Below are 26652 nucleotides of genomic sequence, written 5' to 3'. Positions count from 1 at the left end.
CTGCAGACTATATACAGGTTTATACTTATAGCACAGAAATGTTAGTGAGTTGTGTTGTAAGCACAGGTTTAGTGGTAATGAGAATTCTATACTCAGTAAGCACCTTTGTTGTGACTCGTTCTGCTTTAGTAGTGTAAATGTTTACCTTGACCTTTACTTAACTTCCCAAACATAAGAACAGTAAAACAGTGGTATGTTTTGTCTCCTTAAATGCTTGCCAGACTTTATCAAAAAGTCCACTGGGACCACACTGATGTCTATGTCTTTAATGGATTTTGATGGTTTTGATTATTTGAATTTTTATTAGGTTTTTATCAATTAGTATAACAGAACTCGTAATAATTTCTTAAAGGACAAATGTATTTTTCCCTGTAGTTTAAATACTTTCCTGTCTGTTATATGAAGTAATTACATTTACAATGACCTTAACATTTAAATTAGACAGTCCTGATCTGTAAAATAAGATGGTTATGAGCTGTGATTATTACAGTGTAAACCTTGAGGTTTGACTGGTATAAACTCTATTTATAACAACATAAACAAAATTACCCTCCTCGAACCGCCACCTTATTGTGGTGGAGGGGTTTGTGTGCCTGAATGATCCTAGGAGCTCTGGAGCCAGGCCCGGGGTTGGGGCTCGCATGCGAGAGCCTGGTGGCCGGGTCTTACCCCACGGGGCCCGGCCGGGCTCAGCCCGAAAGAGCGACGTGGGGCCGATCTCCTGTGGGCCCACCACCTGCAGGAGGGACCGTAAGGGGCTGGTGCAATGTGGATTGGGTGGCAGTCGAAGGCGGGGGCCTCGGCGACCCAATCCCCGGACACGGGATCTGGCTCTAGGGACATGGAATGTCACCTCGCTGGGGGGAAAGGAGCCTGAGCTGGTGCGGGAGGTTGAGAGATACCGAATAGAGATAGTTGGGCTTGCCTACACGCACAGCTTGGGCTCTGGAACCCAACTCCTTGAGAGAGGCTGGACTCTCTACTACTCTGGAGTTGCCCGCAGTGAGAGGCGGCGGGCTGGTGTGGGCTTGCTCATAGCCCCCCAGCTCAGCAACCATGTGTTGGAGTTCACCCCGGTGAACGAGAGGGTCGTTTCCCTGCGCCTGCGGGTCGGGGATAGGTCTCTCACTGTTATTTGTGCTTACGGGCCAAATGGCAGTGTAGAGTACCCGACCTTTTTGGCGTCTCTGGAAGGGGTGCTGGAAAGTGCTCCAACCGGGGACTCCATCGTTCTACTGGGGGACTTCAACGCTCATGTGGGCAGCGACAGTGACACCTGGAGGGGCGTGATTGGGAGGAACGGCCCCCCCGACCTGAACCCGAGTGGTGTTCTGTTATTGGACTTCTGTGCTAGTCACAGTTTGTCCATAACGAACACCATGTTCGAGCATAAGGGTGTCCATCAGTACACATGGTACCAGGACACCCTAGGTCAGAGGTCGATGATCGACTTTGTGGTTGTTTCATCTGACCTCCGGCCGTATGTTTTGGACACTCGGGTGAAGAGAGGGGCGGAGCTGTCAACTGATCACCACATGGTGGTGAGTTGGATCCGATGGCGGGGGAGGAAGTTGGACAGACTTGGCAGACCCAAACGTACTGTGAGGGTCTGCTGGGAACGTTTGACAGAGTCTCCAGTCAGAGAGAACTTCAACTCCCACCTCCGGCAGAGCTTCAACCAGATCCCGAGGGAGGTTGGAGACATTGAGTCCGAGTGGACCATGTTCTCCACCTCCATTGTCGACGCAGCCACTCGGAGCTGTGGTCATAAGGTCTCCGGTGCCTGTCGTGGCGGCAATCCCCGAACCCGGTGGTGGACCCCGGAAGTAAGGGATGCCGTCAAGCTGAAGAAGGAGTCCTATCGAGCCTGGTTGGCTCGGGGGACTCCGGAGGCAGCTGATAGGTACCGGAGGGCCAAGCGAGCTTCAGCCCGGGTGGTTGTGGAGGCAAAAACTTGGGTCTGGGAGGAGTTCGGTGAGGCCATGGAGAAGGACTATCGGTTGGCCTCGAAGAAATTCTGGCAAACCGTCCGGCGCCTCAGGAGGGGGAAGCAGTGCCCTGCTCACGCTGTTTACAGTGGGAGTGGGAATCTGCTGACTTCGACTGGGGACATCCTCGGACGGTGAAAGGAGTACTTCGAGGTTCTCCTCAACCCCAACGACATGTCTTCCATTGAGGAAGCAGAGGCCGAGGGCTCAGTTGTGGACTCGTCGATCCCCCAAGCTGAGGTCACTGAGGTAGTTGAGAAGCTCCTCGGTGGCAAGGCACCGGGGGTGGATGAGATCTGCCCTGAGTACCTCAAGTCTCTGGATGTTGTGGGGCTGTCTTGGTTGACACGCCTCTGCAACGTCGCATGGAGGCTGGGGACAGTGCCTCTGGACTGGCAGACTGGGGTGGTGGTCCCTCTGTTTAAGAAGGGGGACCGGAGGGTGTGTTCCAACGGAGGGTGTGTAGAAAAGTCTATGCCAGGGTACTGGAGAGGAGAATTTGGCCGATAGTCGAACCTCGGATTCAGGAGGAACAATGCGGTTTTCGTTCCGGTCGTGGAACACTGGACCATCTCTATACCCTCGCCAGGTTGCTGGAGGGTTCATGGGAGTTTGCCCAACCTGTCCACATGTGCTTTGTAGATCTGGAGAAGGCATTCGACTGTGTCCCTCGTGGTGACCTGTGGGGGGTGCTCTGGGAGTATGGGGTCCGGGGCCCTCTGCTAAGGGCTGTCCGGTCCCTATATGACCGGAGCAGGAGTTTGGTTCGCATTGCCGGCAGTAAGTCAGACTTGTTCCCAGTGCATGTTGGACTCCGGCAGGGCTGCCCTTTGTCACCGGTCCTGTTCATTATCTATATGGACAGGATTTCTAGGCGCAGTCGGGGGCCGGAGGGAGTCCGGTTTGGGGACCACAGGATTTCGTCTATGCTTTTTGCAGATGTCCTGTTGGCTTCCTCAAATCAGGACCTTCAGCGTGCACTGGGACGGTTTGCAGCCGAGTGTGAAGCGGCGGGGATGAGAATCAGCACCTCCAAGTCCGAGGCCATGGTTCTCAACCGGAAAAGGGTGGCTTGCCCCCTTCAGGTTGGTGGAGAGCTCCTGCCTCAAGTGGAGGAGTTTAAGTATCTTGGGGTCTTGTTCACGAGTGAGGGAAGGATGGAGCGGGAGATCGACAGGCGGATCGGTGCATCTTCTGCAGTGATGCGGTCGATATACCGGTCTGTTGTGGTGAAGAAAGAGCTGAGCCGCGAGGCGAAGCTTTCTATTTACCAGTCGATCTACGTTCCTACCCTCACCTATGGTCATGAGCTTTGGGTCATGACCGAAAGGACAAGATCCCGGATACAGGCGGCCGAAATGAGTTTCCTCCGCAGGGTGGCCGGGCGCTCCCTTAGAGACAGGGTGAGGAGCTCGGTCACCCGGGAGGAGCTCAGAGTAGAGCCGCTGCTCCTCCACATCGAGAGGAGTCAGCTATGGTGGCTCGGGCATCTGTTCCGGATGCCTTCTGGACGCCTCCCTGGGGAGGTGTTCCGGGCATGCCCAACCGGGAGGAGGCCCCGGGGAAGACCTAGGACACGCTGGAGGGACTATGTCTCTCGGCTGGCCTGGGAACACCTCAGTATTCCCCCGGAAGAGCTGGAGGAAGTGTCTGGGGAGAGGGAAGTCTGGGCGTCCCTGCTTAGGCTGCTGCCCCCGCGACCCGGCCCCGGATAAGCGGTAGAAAATGGATGGATGGATGGATAAACAAAATTAGACTGTCATGAATCGTAAAGAAGACAATTAAAAACAGCACAGAGGGTCATAGCACAGAATCTCATAGAACCAAAAACAAGACCACTGTATATTCAACAGAAATGTTCTCCCAATCACAGCTGCTACTACTACTGATAGTAATAATAATAATAGTAGCAGGAATAATACTATCACCGCTCCTATTAAAATTACTATTGTTGTCATTAACATTAATAATCCAGTGAATATTACTGCTCTACTCCACACTACTCTACTATACTCTACTCTACACTACTATACTCCACTCTACACTACTCTACTATACTCTACTCTACACTACTCTGCTATACTCTACTCTACTTTACTATACTCCACTCTACACTACTCTACACTACTCTACTCTACACTGCTCTACTCTACACTACTATACTCTACTCTACTCTACACTACTCTACACTACTATACACTACTATACTCTACTCTACACTACTCTAAACTACTCTACTCTACATTACTCTACTCTACACTACTATACTATACTCCACTCTACACTACTCTACTATACACTACTCCACTCTACACAACTCTACACTACTCTACAATACTCTACTCTACACTACACTACTCTACTATACTCTACACTACTCTACACTACACTACTATACACTACTCTACACTACTCTACTCTACACTACTCTACTCTACACTACTCTACTCTACACTACTCTACTATACTCTACACTACTCTACTCTACATTACTCTACTCTACACTACTCTACTCAACACTACTCTACACTACTATACTATACTCTACTCTACACTACTCTACTCTACACTACCCTACACTACTCCACTCTACACAACTCTACACTACTCTACAATACTTTACTCTGCAATACACTACTCTACTCTATACTCTACACTACTCTACACTACACTACTCTACACTACTCTTCTCTACTCTACACTACACTACTCTACACTTCTCTATACTCTACACTACTCTACTCTACACTACTCTACTCTACACTACTCTACACTACACTACTCTACTCTACTCTACACTACACTACTCTACTCTACACTAATCTTCTCTACTCTACACTACATTACACTACTCTACACTACTCTACACTACTCTACTCTACTCTACTCTACTCTACTCTACACTACACTACTCTACACTACTCTACACTACTCTACTCTACTCTACACTACTCTACACTACACTACTCTACACTACTCTTCTCTACTCTACACTACTTTACTCTACACTACTCTACACTACTCTACTCTACACTACACTACTCTACTCTACACTACTCTTCTCTACTCTACACTACTCTTCTCTACACTACTCTACTCTACACTACTCTACACTACACTACTCTACTATACTCTACGCTACACTACTCTTCTTTACTCTACACTACACTACTCTACTCTACACTACTCTACTCTACACTACTCTTCTCTACACTACTCTACTCTACACTACTCTACACTATTCTACTCTACACTACACTACTCTACACTACTCTACTCTACACTACTCTTCTCTATGCTACACTACACTACTCTACACTACTCTACACTACTCTTCTCTATACTACACTACACTACTCTACTCTACTCTACTCTACACTACACTACTCTACACTACTCTACTCTACTCTACACTACTCTTCTCTATGCTACACTACACTACACTACTCTACACTACACTACTCTACACTACTCTTCTCTATACTACACTACACTACTCTACACTACTCTACTTTACACTACTCTACTCTACACTACCCTACTCTACACTACACTACTCTTCTCTACACTACACTACTCTACACTACTCTACTCTTCTCTACACTACTCTGCTCTACTCTACACTACTCTACTCTACACTACAATACTCTACACTACTCTACAGTACTCTACTCTACACTACTCTACTCTACACTACACTACTCTACACTACACTACACTACTCTTCTCTACTCAACTCTACTTTACACTACTCTACTCTACACTATTCTACTCTACACTACACTACTCTACACTACACTACTCTACTCTACTCTTCTCTACTCAACTCTACTCTTCTCTAAACTGCACTAATATACTCTACACTGCACTACTCTAAACTGCACTACACTTCTCTAAATTACTCTACTGTACTCTACACTACTCTACTCTGAACTGCACTACACTACACTATTCTACACTACTCTAAACTGCACTACTCTACACTACTCTACTCTACATTACTCTACACTACTCTACACTACTCCACACTGCACTACTCTAAACTGCACTACTCTACTCTACACTACTCTACACTACTCTAAACTGTACTACTCTACACTACTCTACACTACTCTAAAATGTACTACTCTACACTACTCTACACTACTCTAAACTGTACTACACTACAATACTCTACTCTACACTACTCTAAACTACACTACTCTACTCTACACTACTTACTCTACTTTACACAACTCTACTTTACTCTACAGTGCTCGAATCTACTCCACTTTACACTACTCTACTCCACTTTACACTACTCTACTTTACACTACTCTACTCTACACTACTTTACTCTACACTACACTACTCTACTTTAATCTACACTACTCTACTCTACTCTACTTTACGCTACCCTACACTACACTGCCCTACTCTCTACACTATTCTACACTGCACTACTCTACTATACTATACTCTACACTACACTACTCTACACTGCACTACACTACTCTACTCCACTTTATTCTACTCTACACTACTCACACTACACTACACTACTCTACTTTACACTACTCTCCACTACACTACTCTACTCCACTTTACACTACTCTACTCTACTCCACTCTACTTTACTCAACACTACACTACTCTACTCTGCTTTACACTACTCTTCACTACTCTTCTCTACTCTACTCTACTCTGCTCTACTCTACTCTACACTACTCTTCTCTACTCTACCAATAACAGTAACACTCATAATACATTAATAACAGTGTCAAATACACCAGAACATCTAGACCTACTACTACTACTACTAATTATAATACAGCTGTTCATATTAATTTTACTACCAATGATATATATAGTAAAAATACAGTAAAGTACTCCACACTGCATGTATTTCTGCTCCTAATTATTAGTAATAGTAATCAAATTGCTGCTCATATTTTTATTAACATATTTATATAATGATATTTTACAGTATTAACTAATACTGCTATGGATATTAATTATACGTTAAAATACTCCACACTACCTGTACTAATACTACTACAACTACGAGTACTAGTACTACTAATGCCCAGCTCATGCCCATGCCCAAGGCCCTTATCCTTGTGTGCTCTGTATCAATGCTGCCCCTGCACACTGACCCCATCTTCCTAAGCTGTGAAGAAAAGAGTTCCATTGTGCTGTAAAGTAAGTACGGCACTAATAAAATCTGCTTCTATTCTACTGTACACCTAATAAATGATACTTCACACACCATGTTTGAAATCTTTAAGTACAGACAGCTAGCGTGGTTAAAACAGTCTTTATGAAGCCTCGAGTGCTCGGTTCAATCTGAACAATCTTAAGCGTCACCTCTACAGGCTGAGCTCGAGCGTTTAGGGTCATGTCTCTGCTCAGTGGCACCGTTCATGCTGAACACCATTCTCTGGTAAAACAGCAGCAGAGAGAAGTGAAGTGTCTGCACTTTACGGTTTCGTGCCCACGCTCACGCTAAAAAAGTCATTACGTTAAAAACCCAACGCTCTGAAAACCAACAATTACAGCACCACCACGCCACCATTCATCAGCGCACCGTTCCCGCCGTGAGTGAGTGTCAGCCGCCGTTTGAGAGCTCAACCCACACGATAAAGAAAAAAAACTTTATTGACCTCAGCTAGTTTCCACACCTGTCACAAGAGACGAGATACAATAAAACAATGACAGCTGCAGGTTTCAACGGCGCCGCGTTTCAGCGCTAATTTTGTCTTTTCTTTAAAGAATAACCGAGCAGAGTAGCAGATATGTCCGAGCGACGAAACATAACTCAGACGTGCGTCAGAGAGTGTTCGGTCAGCGAGTGCTGCAATTTATAGAGTTTCTGTCTGATACGGTTTCAGGCACTTCATGAGCTGCTGAGGTTTTACAGTGATTTATGGTTATAAAGCTTCAATCAGTGCTGTGCTGGTGGGAAAGTGATGCAGAGCGAAGGTAAAAGCTTCAATTAGGATGATTTGAGTATTGATTCCATTTTAGGCTTGAGGTTGAAGTCGGTGTAGGCGTGACATCCTTCACCTTTAATGCTCCTAATAGCAGGTAGCAGAAGCAAACCTCGACTGATTCCACAGACAGAAATCAGCCGTAAGAAATATATCAAATACATCTTACTGTAGACCACCGAGGACACGAGAAAACAAATGCAGAGAAATACTGAAATATAAAATTAGCAAAAAAAAAAAAATAAAAAATTATTTCGAAAAATGTATAAAAAATAAACTTTTATATGAACTGCAAAAATCTGCTTAATATTTATTTATTTAAAAAAAGATTTTAATTATTTAATTGAAGCGACATAACGAGGAAGATACTCATCTCAGCGACGTTCCACAACATTCCATTTAACAATAAACAGATCAAAAAGCAGAACATGTTGTTGTTTTATTATTAAAATGATAAAAGGAGGAGTGAAAGTCTTGGGGATGTGTTGTTAGAGGAACATCAGGGAGAAAACGATAACTCTCTCCTTCACTTCCTGTGCTGATTATTTTCCTCTAACAGCTGGATGCAGAGCGTTTTATTCCTGAATTCAGTCCAAACAGACTGCAGACGTGTGGAAAAAAATGTATCAAGCAGTGTTTTTTTGTTGCATTGACTCTCTGTGTTGGGGTGGGGGGATGGGCAAGATGGGGGCGGGGCCCAGGGTGGGAGACGGGGTGGCTGGGGTCAAGGTGGGTGTGTTTTCATTTTGGTTACACTTATACTTTGTCTGCATTCTACTATACTCGGTCATGTTTGTTTAACATGGGTCCCAAAAAAAAATAATCAATCACTAAAAATCGCAACAATGGTTACATCACATCCTGAGGCTGTTGTCATGGCAACTGGAACGACACGCTCCGTGCGTTTCAGATAGCCGCGAGTGGCACGAGTTCTGAATTTTGCCATAATGTTTACTTCATTTGTCAAGTAGACACATATCACACACACACACACGCACACACACACACACACACACACAGATAGACAGAGCTTGGGGAAGCTTGTGATTTAGCAGGAGGTTACGTGTGCTGCTTTAAAATTAGGGGAGTGTTTGATCAGTAAATTCTCATTAGTGTTCTGATTAAACATAACTGAGGACAAGAGCAGAGGAAAAGAGAAGAGCAGAGGAGAGGAGAGGAGAGGAGAGGAGAGGAGAGGAGAGGAGAGGAGAGGAGAGGAGAGGAGAGGAGAAGAAAAGAGGAGAGGAGAGGAGAGGAGAGAAATAAAGAGGAGAGGAGAGGAGAAGAGAGGAGAGGAGAGGAGAGGAGAGAAAAAAAGAGGAGAGGAGAAGAGAGGAGAAAAGAGGAGAGGAGAGGAGAAAAAAGAGGAGAGGATAGGAGAAGAAAAGAGGAGAGGAGAGGAGAAGAAAAGAGGAAGGGAGAGGAGAGGAGAAGAAAAGAGGAGAGGATAGGAGAAGAAAAGAGGAGAGGAGAAAAGAGGTGAGGAGAGTAGAAGAAAAGAGGAGGGGAGAGGAGAGGAGAGAAGAAAAGAGGAGGGGAGAAGAAAAGAAGAGAAAAGAGGAGAGGAGAGTAGAAAAAAGAGGAGAGGAGAAGAGAAAAAAGAGGAGAGGAGAGGAGAGTAGATGAAAAGAGGAGAGGAGAGGAGAAAAGAGGAGAGGAGAGGAGAAGAAAAGAAGAGAAAGAGGAGAGGAGAGGAGAAGAAAAGAGGAGAGGATTTCCTCCTTCTTCCTCTCCCTGATGCTCAAAAATCAGGCCATGCTGTAGAAGAACATGCATGAGAAGCCTGCTGTGACCTGTCCTCCTTAATTAGCGCTAATGTGCTGTGTGTTCATCCATGCTAACGAGGCTGCAGAGTCAAGCTCACACTCACGTCTCCTCAACAGAAGGTCGACGTCTGATCTGAACATCTCGTCTCTCCTCTCTCAGCAAACATAGCCGAGGACACTTGAAGAATAGCTGACCTACACTGACACGCTAGCACAATCCACCTTTGGAGAGCAGAAACATTGAGGCTGTCTATAACAGTAAGGTTCAAAAGTTCTGGAACGGAGATAAACTTCTACCAAAGTGGTGGAAAGACCAAAGAAGGAACTGATCCAATACATAATCATGTGTGAAGCATGGTGGTGTTAGCATCATGGCTTGGGCTTTTTTGAATGGCTGCTTCTGGAACGTTCTCATTAATCTTCATTGTAAGATAGAGATTTACTGAAATGTTTTAGTTTTAACTGAGATTGTAATTAATTAGTGTCTTTGGAGTGAAGTGAATCCGAATCACTTGATATGGCTTGAGTCACTTGTCTAGACTTGTTTTACTTTTAATTACTTTTTTATTGGTTTTAATAAGTGAATCGTTTGATATGAGTTACTGAATCATTTGACCGAGTCTGATTTACTTTTACTGAAACGATTTAGTTTGAATTACTCTTTTGAGCAGAGGGAATCTTTTGATATGTATTACTGAATCAGTGAATCATTTTGTTTTAGTCTCAAAGTGTACTTTGATTAAAGTGAAACACTCTAGCGATACGAATTACTGAATCCTTTGCTTTGCTTTGAAATGAATCACTTTAGTTTGTTTCACTATGTTAGCATGGTAGAGGTAGTGTCATGGCTTGGGCCTGCATGACCGCTTCTGGAAAAAATATTATTAATCATTAATTATTAATTAATAATCATTATTCATTATTACTGATGACGGAACTCGCAATAAAGCAGCAGAATGAATTTAGACATCTACAGAAACATGTGTTTTACAGCGAAACGCATCCAGAATAATGAGGAGGAACTTCACCTCCTAACATCATGATGGACCTTCAACCACCTGAGCAGCACTTCAGCTCCTGAAGAAGAGACTTTCTAACATGTTCAATGTGGAATTGTATCTGCTTCATTTCTTTGTGTTCCATTACGTCTTCACCAATAAAAAAAAAAACGCATGTACATCCCTAACGGTAAAGCTAACATGCTGCAGTAAACTAAACCCACGCTCCGGCGTGCTTCGCTCTCTAAGCTACCATAATTACAGTGTTAAAACAATAACACTGTTGAGATAATGCAGCGATAATGCATCCTTTTAACTTCATCTTGCATAATTACCTCCTCCTTCACAAATCCATTTCAGCCTCCAACCGGACAAAAAATAAACAAGTTAAAAAAAAAATAAAAAGAGAGAAACCTAACACCCCTGTCCGGCAATTTAGAGAAAACCGCACAGAAAGGTTAAAACAAAAAGCGTCAAAATGATATGCAAAAGTACGAGAGTCCAAAGGACGAGCGATTTTCTCATCAAGACTGAGGAAGGAGCAGTTTAATGCACGCCCAATTAAAATAAATGAGAGTGGAAAGATCCGGAAGAAGATTTTGCTTGTGACACAAAACACACACACACACACACAGACACACACATGCATGTGTTGTTAATAAAATAGAGAAATATGATTCCTTTTCTTTAACATGTGATTCCTGATTCATTTATTTTTGCATGATTCTTTATAGATTTTTTATTTTATTTTCACACGATTCCTCATATTATTCCTTTATGTTCACATAATTCCTCACAGGATTCGAATATTTACACTTTATTTACTTCAAGTTTCATTTATTTTAATTTGTGATTCCTCAAATGATTTATTGTGTGAATTTTATTTCTTCGTGATTCATTTATTTTAACGACTCACCACATGATTCATTTACCTTTACATGTTATTTTCACACAATTCATTTACTTTCTGAGGTTATTTTACACAAACATTTGAAGCTGCTAATAACATAGCTTTATTCTTTCTTTTGCTCATTTTCCTCTCTCCTTTTTTCCACCTCCTTCATCCTCCGTCTGTTCTTTTCTGTTCGTCTTTCATTCCATATTCCGTCTCATCCACCCTTCTCACCTCCGTATCTTTTCTCTCTCCTTGTCCTCTGCGTTATTTTCTCATTTTTCTCCCTCTTCTATTTTCCTCTTTTCTGATGAAGTAGTTCAATGTTTCTCTTCTCCTCCTGTGTGATGTGGAAAGGCAGTGGTGTTTCGACTCCCTGCCTGAATGACATTTAAAACAGTCTGCTGTCCAGCTGAGACCCCCAACCTGTTCCCCAAAGACTCTCTGTCGTTCTCTCTGTCTTTCTCTCTCTCTCTCTCTACTTTCTGTCTCTTTATTTCTCTTTTCATGGAGGCAGTGAATCATTTGGTTTAGACTGGTGAATCATATGGTTGATGCCAATGATTCATTTAGCGCAGCTGGTGAATCATTTGGCTGGTGTCGGTGATTAATTTGGTTTGGATTTCAAAAGGATTTGTTTAAAGTGATCGTTTAGTCTTGAATTAGAGAGCTGTTGGGCTGGAGTTAGTAATTAAAGTATTATATATTAGGTTGCTAAATTATTTGTCAGGTGTTAGTGGATTATTTGGTTATGAATACAAAACAATTTAGCTGGTTTCTGTGAATCATTTTACTGGGTTTGTTTTAGTCTTAATGAACTGTTTGATTGAAGTGAATCATTTGGTATGGGTTACTGAGTCATTTATTTGTATCTGTTTTAGGGTTTACTTAGTTGTGTTATTATAATGAATCATTCCGTATGAGTTAGTGAATCATTTGCCTGGGTTAAATTTAGCTTTAATGAGATGTTTGAGCTTTATAGATTTTTTTATGGATTTTTATTTTTATTTTATTTTTATTTTTTTGAGATTTTGATTCATTAGAGTTTTTTTGAGTGGGTTAACTCAATAACTCAGTTGGCTGGATTTGTTTTGGTTTTAATTATTTTGATGTCATTTGACTTTTATTTAAAAGTCATTTGTTTTAATGAGTCATCTGAGTGAGTGAATCATTTGACTAGGCTTAGTTTTAATGAGTCTTTAGAGTGGAGGGAACACTTGAACGTTTTAAACACTATAATGACCACAAAACTTTAAGTTCATACTCGAGAACTGAGTTAGAGTCGGACGTCAGGATCTGCTCTAAACTCTGAGCTCTAATAGCATTCCGCCCTCACCTGTCTCACCACTTTATACAGACGATTCTGCTCAAATGAGTCAGTGTAAATGATTATGCTATGATGATGGAGTTCAAAGAGCTCTTTTGTGAGTAACTCGCCCTCGCTGCATCTTTTTTCAGGATGGAGTCAGAGCTCTGCAGGCAACTCAGTCACTGATCAGACCTTTTGTGTGACTGATTACACTCAGACTTGCAGAAATGGCCACAATACATGAATCAGCTGAAATAAGCCAAGTAAAAATCACTGTCGTATACAGACTACAGCGTGTTAATGTGACTATAATAAAACTGACATGCATTTACAAACATGATTCATAGAAATGTAAGTGTCCCTGATGGGTTTGTATGGTTTCTGTCTTCACCACACGTGTACATTGTTCCTTTAAAGTCCCTCAAGCCATGTTAATTAATGACAAGAGCTTGTGTATATGTAGCAAGCTGAGCTAGATGATTTTGGGAGAACTGTGCTGCTATCTAACTGAGGCTAATAATTTAGCTGTCTATTTACACTGTTTAGTGCTTTAAAGGGGCAATGTTGAGGTGTAACGACTGCGTAAATGTAACCAAATAATCAGACGTATCAACATTTACCATTACTACATAAATACTCTGTATGGTTGTATACACCATAGATAATCTATAGATTAGCGCTAGTTAATCCCTGGATCCTATTATAGTGAGAATCTGTAATGTTGTGTCACAAATAATCTATACATTAATGTGTAGAGAAACTGTTTTTTTTTTAACAGACAAGCAGCTAATAGAACAGGACGATAAAGAAGAAGAAGAAGAAGAAGAAGAAGAAGAAGAAGAAGAAGAAGAAGAAGAAGAAGAACGTGTGTAAATGAGGTACAGCGAATGCAGAGACTTCCAGAAAAGCAAACAGAGTAGCTGATAAGGAAGAGGATGCTAATAGAAAATAAGAGAGAGTATTTCTTAAATGTCTGGAGTTCGTTTCTCTCAGCGAACACAGGGCTTTTACAGTAGGAAAAAAAAAACAGGAGTGGGTTTCTCTCTCTGAAAAAGGTCAGGCATCGCTTAAAGGTCACCGAGTCATGGGTCTGCTTCTCCTCCACAGCCATAGAGAGAGAGAGAGAGAGAGAGAGAGAGAGGCACTGCAGGAGTCTCTCGGTGGTGACATTTCACACAGAGATCAGCCACAGCAACTGGCATTTAACTCCCTTTTAAATCCGACAGATCAGGCCGCGCTCGTTAGGAAGTGCCGATCATACTGCTGAAGTCTTTATCACAAGACCCCCCCATCCTCTCTCTCGCTCACTCTCTCTTTCTCTCCCTCTCTCTCTCTCTCTTTTCTCACATGCCCACGCATGGTACTGTACCGGCAGTCTGAGCTGGTTCGTCTCGTCAGGAAGAGGAAGTGTGAACGCAGGGTGTGGTGGTGTTTATTCTCTTCTAAAGGTTGAGCCACAGGAGTTAAACTGAGAAATTATAACAGAACCATTGCTGAGGTAACCCAGGAATTGTTCTGTTTAATTCTAGAGTTGTTTAGATCATAATGTGGGGTTGGAAAGTCCTTTGGGTTAGAGAAGGGTTAATTCACAGAACATGTCATAGTACTGTAGTAAAAAAAAACAACAAAAAAAAAAACAGACTTTTCAGAGTAAAGTGTGTAAGAATAGTCGAAAGTGTCCATGTTTTGGCGTGACTATACTACACAGGGAACCTGGATTTGAGGAACAGACAGGGGACACATTGGACATGGTCCAAATCTATCAAACAGAACAAAAACACACTACAGACATGTCAGAGCCAATCAGACTTTAGTACTTGCCATTGGACTAGAGAAGGAAACCAGAGAACCCAGAGGAAACCCCTGTGGCAAACCTAGTACTAACTCGACACTACCACTAACACCAGTTAGAGAAACGGCAAAGAAGTGTAAACCCCTAAAACAGTTCTTACAAAATATCTGTTTTATTTCTTTACTGGAGCTATGAAGCTAATATAAGGGATATGTGTATAGCTACCAGTTTAGCTTCATGCTAAATGTAGGTCTAATTCATCACACATTTGCTGTTAGAATAAAAATAAGAAACCTTCAGATGCCAAACCTCTTGGCAGATCTGGTCCAGGATACAGTGTAATGTATTTTGTTTTTCAATGTTGGTCAAAGTTTTAGTTGAAGCTCACTTTTTTGGATTTAATACACACTCCTGACTTTGCAAAGTGCAGTATGTGGGTGTGAAGTGAAAAGAAACAGGAGATAAATTAGGATTTAGGACGTGGACGTGCCCAACAGCGTGGGATTCTCAACTTTGCTATCATGGAAATGTGATTAACACACAATAACTCATTAGCACTTGATGCTAACAAAGAGAAAACAAAGAGAACTCGAAATCTACCAAAACGGTGCTCCAGAATTGTGCCGAACGTGGAGCAAGCGTCGTGTCCGTCTTATATCACAAATGCTATTAGCGGGACAATAACGGCAGACGGAAACCTGGTGTTTGTAGCTTCGCCCAGCGTCTCAGTAGATTATCTTCCGATCGATACATTATGTAAGATACGAAGCCGATAAACTTGGGGAGACACAGATGTTACACCAATGCGGACACTTCACTTTATATTCCACTTTCTTTAATAAACACTGAGCTGTTTATCTATAAAATCATCAACGTATTGCAGCAAAACGTGGATTCAGAATTCCTGACATAAGTAACAGAGGTAATGTTGGTAGGTCAGGTGTGAGGAAGTGACGAAGGAGAAAACAACGTCAGTCTAACCTGATTTCTCTCAACTCACATTACATGACAGGAACAGGCTTTTTAAAAAAAAAACACCTCCATCTGACCCAATCGACCCACAACTGAAATCATGGAATAATTTTTTTATTATTATTACTTTTACATAAACTACACGAATTGACATTTTTATGAAAACTACACAATAAAATCGGTTCATTTAAAGCAGGAATATGAGAGCAGAAGAAAAGAAGAGTTTTTTTTGCCCTCTAATGACGCAGTTTTTTAAGCGATGACTAACGTTTGTCTTTCCATTCACACAAAATCATCTTGAACTTTTTTTTCAGGACGTGCTGATCAACATCTTAGAGGACATTTCATACACTCACATAAATGCGGTGTGTGTGTGTGTGTGTGTGTTTGTGTGTGTGTAAATTTCAATAACCATTATGCATAAAGTTTAACCTTCCCAAACACTGACAAGTGTGAGAACCTTTTTAAATATACAGAGAAATATCACTGAATTTTGTTTGATTAAAGTTACAAATAAAGCATTCTGAGCTAGCCTTGACCCTCAGGCTAACTTTACCACCACCAACACACACACACACACACACACAAACAAAGACACATACAAAACTGTGTGAATTACTCATGAGTTCAGACAGAAACGAATCTGATGTATTTATAATTGTGTTAGAAAGGTTTCAGTAACATTTTTAATTGTTAGATATTTATGTTTATGAAACAAAAAATGTTCTGAAACAGCTGTTTTACAGAGATTACAGGAAAAAAAATGTTTATGAAATCTAGATACAAATAAAATCATTACAACAAGTAAAATCATTTAAAAAAAATAATAAATTATCTGTAATAAGATAATTCCTCTATTTTGCCCCTAAAACCAAAAAAATACAAATTAAAAAATTAAAAAATACAGAAAGCGACTTTTAAGAAGGCTTCAGATACAGACGTTATTAATACAAATGATTAATTTATGATTTATTTACAAAAACTTTTTTTTTAAAGTGTTGGAACAATGGACACGAAAGGAACAAATTAAACAAGAAAAACAAAAATACAAAAGAGTTCTAAAATTAATGGATAAAGAAAAGAAAACAAAAGGAAAGAAAATTAATAATCAGATGAATCCAGTGGAACAGCCAAAAAAGTGTGTACATAATAAACTAGAAACTAATTTAAATGATGTGCTACATGGATTTTGGACAATAAACAGAAAACAACAGTCACTGAGAAAATCACTGAGAAATCCAGCAATAAGACAATCATTTTCATCTGTTTACTGAGAAGACTTTTTACTGTTAACGTGCAGTACTGTGCAAAAGTTTTAGACAGTGTGAAAAAATGCTATAAACAAAAGAATGCTTTCAGAAATATAAATAATGAGTGTTTTCATTCATTCATTCATTCATTTTCTACTGCTTATCCGAACTACCTCGGGTCACGGGGAGCCTGTGCCTATCTCAGGCGTCATTGGGCATCAAGGCAGGATACACCCTGGACGGAGTGCCAACCCATCGCAGGGCACACACACACTCTCATTCACTCACACAATCACACACTACGGACAATTTTCCAGAGATTTTAATCAACCTACCATGCATGCCTTTGGACCGGGGGAAGAAACCAGAGTACCCAGAGGAAACCCCCGAGGCACGGGGAGAACATGCAAACTCCACACACACAAGGTGGAGGCAGGAATCGAACCCCCAACTCTGGAGGTGTGAGGCAAACGTGCTAACCACTAAGCCACCGTGCCCCCCTTAATGAGTGTTTATTTCTGTCAATTTACAAAATGCAAAGTGAGCAAACAAAAGAAAAATCAAAATCAAATCAATATTTGGTGTTACTACCTTTTGCCTTCAAACCAGCATGAAGTGATGGCACGACCGCCACAGAGCCCTGATCTCAACATCATCGAGTGTGTCTGGGATTACATGAAGAGACAGAAGGATGTGAGAAAGCCTACATCCACAGAAGATCTGCAGTTAGTTTTCCAAGATGTTTGGAACAACCTACCAGTAGAGTTCCTTCAAAAACTGTGTGCACGTGTACCTAGAAGAATTGCTGCTGTTTTGAAGGCAAAGGCTTTTCACACCAAATATTGATTAGATTTAGATTTCTCTTTTGTTCATTCACTGCATTTTGTTCATTTATGAAAATATATGTTTAACACTTCCATTTTTGAAAGCATTCTTTGTGTACAGCATTTTTTCACACCTGCTTAAAACTTTTGCACAGCACCGTACAATGTGTGTAGTTAGGAGGAAACCAGAGGAACCCGGAGGGAACCCATGAGAACATGAAGAGAATGCGTGAAGGCTGAGAAAGCCACTGAGAAAAAACTCAACACAAAAGAACAACGACAAAGCCGATGACGATGAATAAACGCAAGCTTCCGTAGTATTTTCACTACACAAATGTCCCCGCTAGTGTTTATTTATTTTTTCCCAGAATACTCATGAAGCCTGCTAAAGAGCTGCATGTGAGAAAAGTTTTTGTGAAGAACGCTCATTTAAACATCGCACCAGCAGCGTTTCCCACAAGTCTCACAAGTTACACACCTTTCCTAAATACGCTACTTAGAGTCTCGCCTTAAAAAAAAAAAAAGCTGTGAGGGAAAAAGAGTGCAGAAATGATGTAAAGTTGTGAAATTAACAACTACATAGGTGATGTTAGGAAAAGTTGAAGAGGCATGGAGTCGGTTCAAACAATTTAAAACAAACAAAATTAAGCACGTCCGAACGTGTTAAAATAACGCAACTGATTAGCATTACCGCACTTCCTGTTGCGTTTACACTTCCTGTAATTAAACAACACGGCATAAGATCTATTTTAAGTTGCTAGGAATATTTGTAAAATGTGATAATAAGGTTGTGTATTTACACACAACTGGCCACTATTGTCAAAGATAAGGCAGGTGTGAAAAGGAAATAAAGACAATTTAATTTCCGCCCACAGGATAACGAGCTGTATGAAGTTTACTCAGGTTATGTCTGGGGGAGAAAGTGTTCAGATGCTCTTCTTTAAATTGTTATGATCTAAATATAGTTCTGGTTTCTGATTGGTCAGAAGGTGCTGATTTGTATTGCATTCAATATGTCGACAGTCACTTTCTGTAACAGAACTAAAGCATTTCTCTATCAGATGTCAAGATGAACTCACAGATCTGCCTCCTACTGAAGGTATGAGATGCTGGAGACTAGGAAGCCTACAGCTCATCCAGGGACAACCTCAGACAGGAGAATCATGAATGGCATTCATACCGACCCCTGACAAAGGTGGCAGGACATCCAAACACTCCCAGACTACAAACCACTCAAGACTCTCCCTGAATCAATGATGCCTCACTGCCTGAAATATGTTCTATGGTCACAATGTGAAAGGCCACACCTCCTCCATCCTGCTCCTCCCTAAACACCTGCATCCTACAGGGCTGTAGATTAGTCCTCTACTCTACAACCTTTTCACCCATGACGGCATATCTGTTCATTCTCCATTTATAAAGCTCAAAAATGGCAATAGGATCCCAGTGGTTAAGATGTTGGATGACTGATTTGAAGGTTGTGAGTTCAGATCCCCAGACTCACAAATGGCCACTGTTGAGCCCTTGAGCAAGGAGCTACAGCCTCAACTGCAGTGAACTGATATTGAGTTGGAGGGTGACACTATCAACACAACATAAGCCTGATCAGTGACAGAGGAAGGAGGTCCTTCACCAGGTCCTGGTGATGTGATGACACAACAACAAACAGTCCCTAAACACGTTGAAGACAAAATCTGATCAGGTTCAAAGTCTGATTTAAGCTGGTGGTGAAAAACAATCAACAGATCAAAGGCTACTATACTTTGTGGTCCAGGGACTACTGACTCTTCTCCCTTCCTGGAAGACCTACAATGGCCTTCACTGCCATAACAGCCGGCTACAGAAGAGGTTCCTTAAAAGGTTTCTAATGCCCCTTTTCCACCGAGGCAGTTTGAGTGCTGGTTCGGAGCCTAATTTAGAACAAGTTCTTCCTTTTTCGACAGCCAAAGCACCGGCTCTGAACCAGGAAAAGTGGTACGTTGCTGGTCTGGACTTAAGAACCACTTGTGTCAGGGGCTGTGGGCGGGGCTACTGTTAGTGCATTTGATAATGTACCTTAAATATACTAATGTTTAATACACTTTTACTTTACCGCAATATGATACATTATCAGCAGACATGATAGTAGGTAGCTACATGCTAAGGCTAACTTTTTTCTGTGTTAATGATAAAATAACGTTATGTACTTTCTCGATTACAACCTCCGCGTATATAAAGATTACATGGAGCTGCACGTACACGTTGGATTCTTCGCGTTTGGATGCCAATGTAGGTTCACAAAGCCATGAGCATTAACAGTAAAGCAACATCTGCCGTTGTTGATGTTGTGTTTGTCGCTGCTGCGCTAACGTTGCTGTGTAATGTGACACGTATACAGTGACATCAGACTCGGCTCTGTGATGCTCTCTAGCCGATGGAAAGGAAACCAGTTCTTAGAAGGTTCGCCAGTGAAACCAATTTTGAACCAGCACCAGTGCTAGCTCTGAACCAGCACCCGGTTCTTTTTGGTGGAAAAGGGGTAAAATTCCCCTTCCTCCAGCTCCACTGCTGGTGAAATCATTTACACAATTTGTCAGAATTTCTCTTTCTGCACATGGACTAAACTCCCTTCGCTGAGAGTTCTACATCCTTTACCTTGCACCTTGCACATTTAGTCATACAGTTGTGTTTTTGAATTCCACTCACGTCTCTGGATCTACTTACCTACTGATCCGTTTTGCACCTAGAACGTTCAGCTGCGCTGTTCTATCTGGCTTACATTAATGCATGTCTCTGGACTCATGGGACTGACAATACCACAGCATAGCAGATGTCACCTCGCACAGCAGATCTGCTACAGCAACTCTTCTTGTTAAACCGCACTTCTGCTTTGATGCTAATTGCATTTTTTTTGGCTTCGCACTCAGGTCTAATCGACTAGCAGTGCTTCTGACGGTAGTGCAGCTACAAATCACTGGTTTATTAATAATAAACACTCGTTTTAAATACCTCACCGTTTCTATAGTAACGGTTTGTTTACAACAATTTACAAACTTTTAAATAGAAATCGGATGAAATACAAAAAGAATATTAAAGAAATGCCTAAACAGATTTAAGAGAAAGCTCTCTGCTTGAGTGTGTTGAGGAATTGCAACAGCATGAAGACCCTCCATCACGGCTTACATGGCTGTTACCATGGAAACACTGAGCCAGCTGATACACACAGGTGGTTGAGGAGGCGGTGCCAAAACAACAGGTGCATAATGACATCACAACCTCGGGGGAGTAAAGGTCAAGTTCTTTCAGAGATCTCTCTATCATTCTCTCTCTCTCTCTCTCTCTCTCTCTCTCTCTCTCTCTCTCTCTCTCTCTCCTCTCTCTGTCTCTCTCCTTTCTCTCTCTCTCTTGTCTCTCTCTCTCGTCTCTCTCTCTCTCCTCTCTCTGTCTCTCTCGTCTCTCTCTCTCTCTCTCTCTCCTCTCTCTGACTCTCTCTCTCCTCTCTCTGTCTCTCTCCTCTCTCTCTCCTCTCTCTCGTCTCTCTCTCTCCCTCTCTGTCTTTCTCTCTCTCTCTCTCTCTCTCTCTCTCTCTCTCTCTTCTTTATCCGTCTGTCTCTCCTTCATCTGTCTGTCTCCCCTCCACACTCCTTCTAGTTCTCCATCTCATTTACTCTCATTGTGTTTCTCTTTGTTCTTATTTTCCATCAGTCTCAGTCAATCTCTCTTTCCCCTTCTCTTCATATCTCTTTTCTCATCTTCCCTCTCTTTTCATTATCAGTTCTTTTCTGATTGCTTATTCTTAGAAGAGCAAAATAAAGAAAGAAAGAAATCTTTTAAGCTAGAAATGACACAGTGAGGTTGTAAACACACACACACACACACACACACACACACACACACACACACACACAGTCTGTAGTGTAAGAGCTAAAGTATCAGGTTCATGTAAAATGTTTTAGATTTTATCACACTGTACTGCAGCAACACTGTTCTTCAACAGCTAAGAGCATCCACTAAGAGCCTTCTGTACCCAGTTCACTGTGTGTGTGTGTGTGTGTGTGTGTGTCCGACCACTCTCACACTAGTACACACACCTCCACATCTCTCTTTCTCTCACCCTACAACCCCCTCGTCTCCCGCTGAGAGCGAATGATTATGGCTAATTACAGACAAAACGGAGCAAACTTCAGAAGGCTAGCGCGCCGCAAATGACTCCAGGAGGTGAAGACGGTGTGAGAGAAAACGAGCGGAAAGAAACAAATAATAATAAAAAAAAGGTAAAAAATAATCCCTCACATCTGTCACCATGAACACGATCATTATAACAGCAGAATATAAAATACAATCCAAATCTTCCACATGCACAGGGCCATGCTAGCTTCCTGAACACTTCCTGAAGTGAGCTTTAGCAAACATTGATTAGTTTTCCAGAACTGCAGCTCAGGTTTACTCTCATGAGCTCGTTATGGTTTCTATAGCAACAGCTCGAAAGCAACAGAGACGGACTATCAACACAAACCCAATAAAAGAAAAAAAATAATGGTAAGGAGACGTTTTTTAACGTTTACAGAAGGTCAGAACTTAGTAACAAATGATTTTATTGCTCATTTTTAAGAAAGAGAGAGAGAGAGAGAGAGAGAGAGAGAGAGAAAGAAGATTAGTGAGGGAGCTACTGTTTATGAACTAACACAAATATCTCGTAACACAAAACTCTAAAAGTAACTCGAAACGGATAAAAAGGACTAGGACTCGTTGTCTAATTTATTTGTATTTATATCGCTTCCTGTGGAGGAATAAAAGAGTTGCTATTAAAGGAAACGAATCAGCGTTGACCTGTGAATGGTGACTCCGCCCCTTCACACCTGATCACTTATTTTTCGACAGCAGCATGAAATATTGCGTAGGTTAAATAAATACGAATATATAAATGCATGAGTGTGGAATAAAACCACACAGATAGGTTTGTCTCACACACACACACACACACACACAAACACACACTCATAGACATAAACACACAGAGCGGTTTTGCGCTCACGTTTTTTTTATTGTGAGTCTGCTTTAGCACGGGTTCATGGAGGCACAGGACGCATCAATCCCGCACTTGATTACATTCTCACCTCTGCTGAGAGGCCGCCATGAATATTTATCAGCGTGAATGTACGCTCCGCTTCCCCCGCTTTTCACCACATCGCAACATACACACACACAAACACGCACACACACCACTTAATTTCTTTATGAATATTAACGCCAGCATTATGTCCCCTCACACAGCGACAGCACTTGAGATAATCCTGTTATTGTCTCGGCCCAAGATGGCCGCCGCGGCCGCCGCTCACACTTCAAAAAAATACTCTTTTGTTTCCGTCTCTTCATTGTTTTTTTTTTTTTCTTTTCTTCCAATCTCGCCGTCGCCGCCATGTTTGCGGCATGTCGGCATGGCGACGTCCCTGAAGTGGATCTCAAAAACAAAGCGGGGACAAAGCGAGGTCGCACTAATCTTAAACGCGAGCTATATTAGCCGCTAATTCTCGACAAATGACTATTAATGGGTTTTTTTGCACAATAGAGAGTCGATGAACAAGGACGGAACAGAGGGGATGCAGAGATTAAAACCCGAAGCCGTAGATACGACGAGCGTGAAGCAGCAAAGCCTCGTCTTCTTCTTCTCTCTCTATCTCTCTTTATATATAAATATAAACCGAATCAGATCTGACTAATCAGAATCAGAGCTGCCGATTTTCTCTGCTTCAGAGATGAGCCGTGTCAGTGCTGGAGGAAGTGCAGAAACACGTGTGAAACACTAAATCAGGAAGTTGTAACAGATACACGAACGCAACACGTTTCTCTTCATGGTTTATTCCTATCATTTCCGCACAAATTGACAGCTGTGTCCCAAATGCCACGCTCCACACTACGCACTGCGTACTCTAGCATCCAGCCCTCTCTGGCGTCTACACACACGTGTAAATGTGACAGGAACTTTATAAAGACACGTCTGGTGTTAACTGATTAAGAAATACCGAGCGTCTTTGATGTGGTATAAATTGACTGAAGAAGTCGCGGACATGGTGTTAGAGGAAACTAATCAAGGACGAGCTGCTGACAGTGAAGACAGGAAGTGTCCTGGGGTGAAGAAGCTGAACTGATCCAGTGTTAAATCACATAAGGATCGTCTCAGCTAGACATACTGTACATCAGCTATCTCCAACACATTGCTACAGATACACACTGTGTGTGTGTGTGTGTGTGTGTGTGTGTGTGTGTGTGAGAAAGTTTACATTCTGCTACTGTACAGTCATCTGTAAAAATTCTGTCTGCCTGTCTCTTTTTTGTCTGTCTGTATGTCTGCCCGTCTGTCTCTTTTTCTGTCTGCCTTTCTGTCTGTCTGTTTTTTATGTCTGTCTGTCTGCCTGCCTCTCTCTGACTCCCTCTCTCTCTCTCTCTGTCTTTCTCTTTCTTTGGTAACAGTTTGATTGACAGAGCGTTTGGCAGGTTGCCAAAGTAGACAGAGTCTTGAATCAGTGTCTCACACGGCAGCTTAGCACCATTTAATGACAATCTCTCTCTCTCTCTCTCTCTCTCTCTCTCTCTCTCTCTCTCTCTCTCTCTCTCTCTCACACACACACACACACACACACGCACACTTGCTTATTATGTCAGCTGTATTCACATGGAAAAGCGTCTCATGTTTAAATCTGTATCTTATTTTAGATTTAATCCTTTTAGCACTCCGTATTCTGTCCTGACCCGAGAAAAGACGAAAAGAAAAAAAAAAAAAACACTTCAGTACAGCCTTCGGATGTTTACTCCTGCGTCTTCTTTCATTTCCGACTCAATCGGCAGTCAGAATCAAATCAAATCTAAATAAATAAATAAACAACCTGAGACCTTTACGCACTTGAATTTGAACATTGATAAACAGTTTGTGTCATGAGGAAAATAATCAACTACGTCGTGCTACTTTTGGTCTGTTTAAGTCTACATATAATATTTAGCATGAAAAATCGGTTCCTGTTTGTACTTAAAGCTGACTAGAAATGTGAAATAGTAAATGTAAAAAAAAAGAAATAAAGAAACTAGATTTAAAAATAAAAGTAGTAGTAGCGAGTGGGAAATAGCAAAGCAAACCATGGAAACTTACTGGTCTAAGACTTTTACAATGTCATACCGTAAACATGACAAACGTTTAGAGCTTTACAGCCAGTTTATTACATCATCATGAGAAACTAAAGAAGGAGATCATTCACTCAGGCTTTCATGTGTTAGTCTTTTAGCATAGAGATAGATGTTGTGTGTAACATAATGTATCTTTAAATCAACGCATGAGATACTTTAGAAATAAAAATATAGACAGTGAGCTGCAGAAATCTGAAGTAAAATCGGTTGTTATTTAGTGTAAATGTAACAATCTCTTAAAATTAAATTTGATATTTTTAATAACCCAAGATATAAAATGAAATATTTTATTAAAGAACTTTGGTTTCTGTATTTTCCGTGAGGTATTTTATGCACAATATTGTTATATTTGGCTAAATGTTTTTTGAGGGAACTTTATTTTTCATTTTGCAAAGTGTGCAGTGGTGCATGCTGGGAAGGCAGCATGTCATTATATATGACAGAGAAAGAGGAGGATAAAGGGAGAAGAGTTTCTCCAGACTTACATCACTCAGTCCAGCTTCTAAAATCTTCACACCGCTCTCCTTTTCCAACTGGCCTTTCTGCTCAGCTGCAGAGAGGGGGGGGGGGGGGGGAGCGAGAGAAAGAGAGAGGGAGAGAGAGAGAGACACAGAGAGAGAGAGAGAGAGAGAGAGAGAGAGTGAGAGAGAGAGAGCGAGAGAGAGACACAGAGAGAGGGAGAGAGAGAGAGAGAGAGAGAGGGAGAGAGAGAGACACAGAGCGAGAGAGAGAGAGAGAGCGAGAGAGAGAGCGAGAGACAGTTACTTTGTACTGCTGTGTGTAATGTGAATAAGTGAATGTTTTGAATATTCCTCATGAGCAATTTCTTTAAACAAAAATCAGCATGAAATTAAAGCATAAATCACATTAATGACTTCCTGTCATCTCGCCTTTCATTTCCCTGATACACGAATAATTCCACATCGGATTACGGGGCGCTCCCGATGATTCTAAACGCCTTGTACCTCTGCTTCTGTTTGTGCTCCAAAGGAAGCAATATGTCACTGTTATAACCCACAAGTTGCTGATACAACCCACAAGTCACTGTTACCACCCAAAGTCACCGTTACAAACCCATAAGTCACTACTATAAGTCAGAATTCACTGTTGTAATGCAAAAGTCACTGTTACCGCTCACAAGTCACTGTTATAACCAATAAGTGACTATTACAACCAACAAGTCACTGTTATAAGCCACAAGTCACTGTTACAACCCCACAAGTCACTGACTGCTATAACCCACAAGTCACTGACTGTTATAACCCACAAATCGCTGTTACCAGCAACAAGTCTCTGTTATAACCAACACTTCTCTGTTACTACCCATGAGTCACTGTTATAACCAACACTTCTTTGTTACTACCCATGAGTCACTGTTATAACCCATAAATCGCTGTTACCGGCAACAAGTCACTTTTATAACCAACACTTCTCTGTTATTACCCATGAGTCACTGTTATAACCAACACTTCTTTGTTACTACCCATGAGTCACTGTTATAACCCACAAATCGCTGTTACTGGCAACAAGTCACTGTTATAACCAACACTTCTCTGTTACTACCCATGAGTCACTGTTATAACCCACAAATCGCTGTTAAGTCAATGTTACCACCCACAAGTCTGTTATAACCCATAAGTTGCTGTTCTTTTACAATAGTTTTGTAAAAAAAAAACTGTTTGACAGACTTTACAGATTTAGAATCTCTTAGGAACTTTTTAAAATGCAGTAGAA

General features: G+C 41.7%; 1 protein-coding gene across 1 annotated transcript in view; it reads right to left on the bottom strand.

The window, feature by feature from the left end:
- ptprn2 (protein tyrosine phosphatase receptor type N2) overlaps nt 1-26652 on the bottom strand; it is a 203023-nt gene that overhangs the window by 55044 nt on the left and 121327 nt on the right. The window contains exon 12 of the mRNA XM_060875294.1: nt 25404-25468. Within this exon, the coding sequence (XP_060731277.1) occupies nt 25404-25468 (65 nt within the window). The remainder of the gene's footprint in view (nt 1-25403; nt 25469-26652) is intronic.

This window comes from Tachysurus vachellii, chromosome 7 (assembly GCF_030014155.1).
Source record: "Tachysurus vachellii isolate PV-2020 chromosome 7, HZAU_Pvac_v1, whole genome shotgun sequence".
Classification (NCBI taxonomy): Eukaryota; Metazoa; Chordata; class Actinopteri; order Siluriformes; family Bagridae; genus Tachysurus; species Tachysurus vachellii.
Note: the sequence above shows the minus strand (reverse complement) of the source record. Positions and strands in the feature narration are given on the sequence as shown.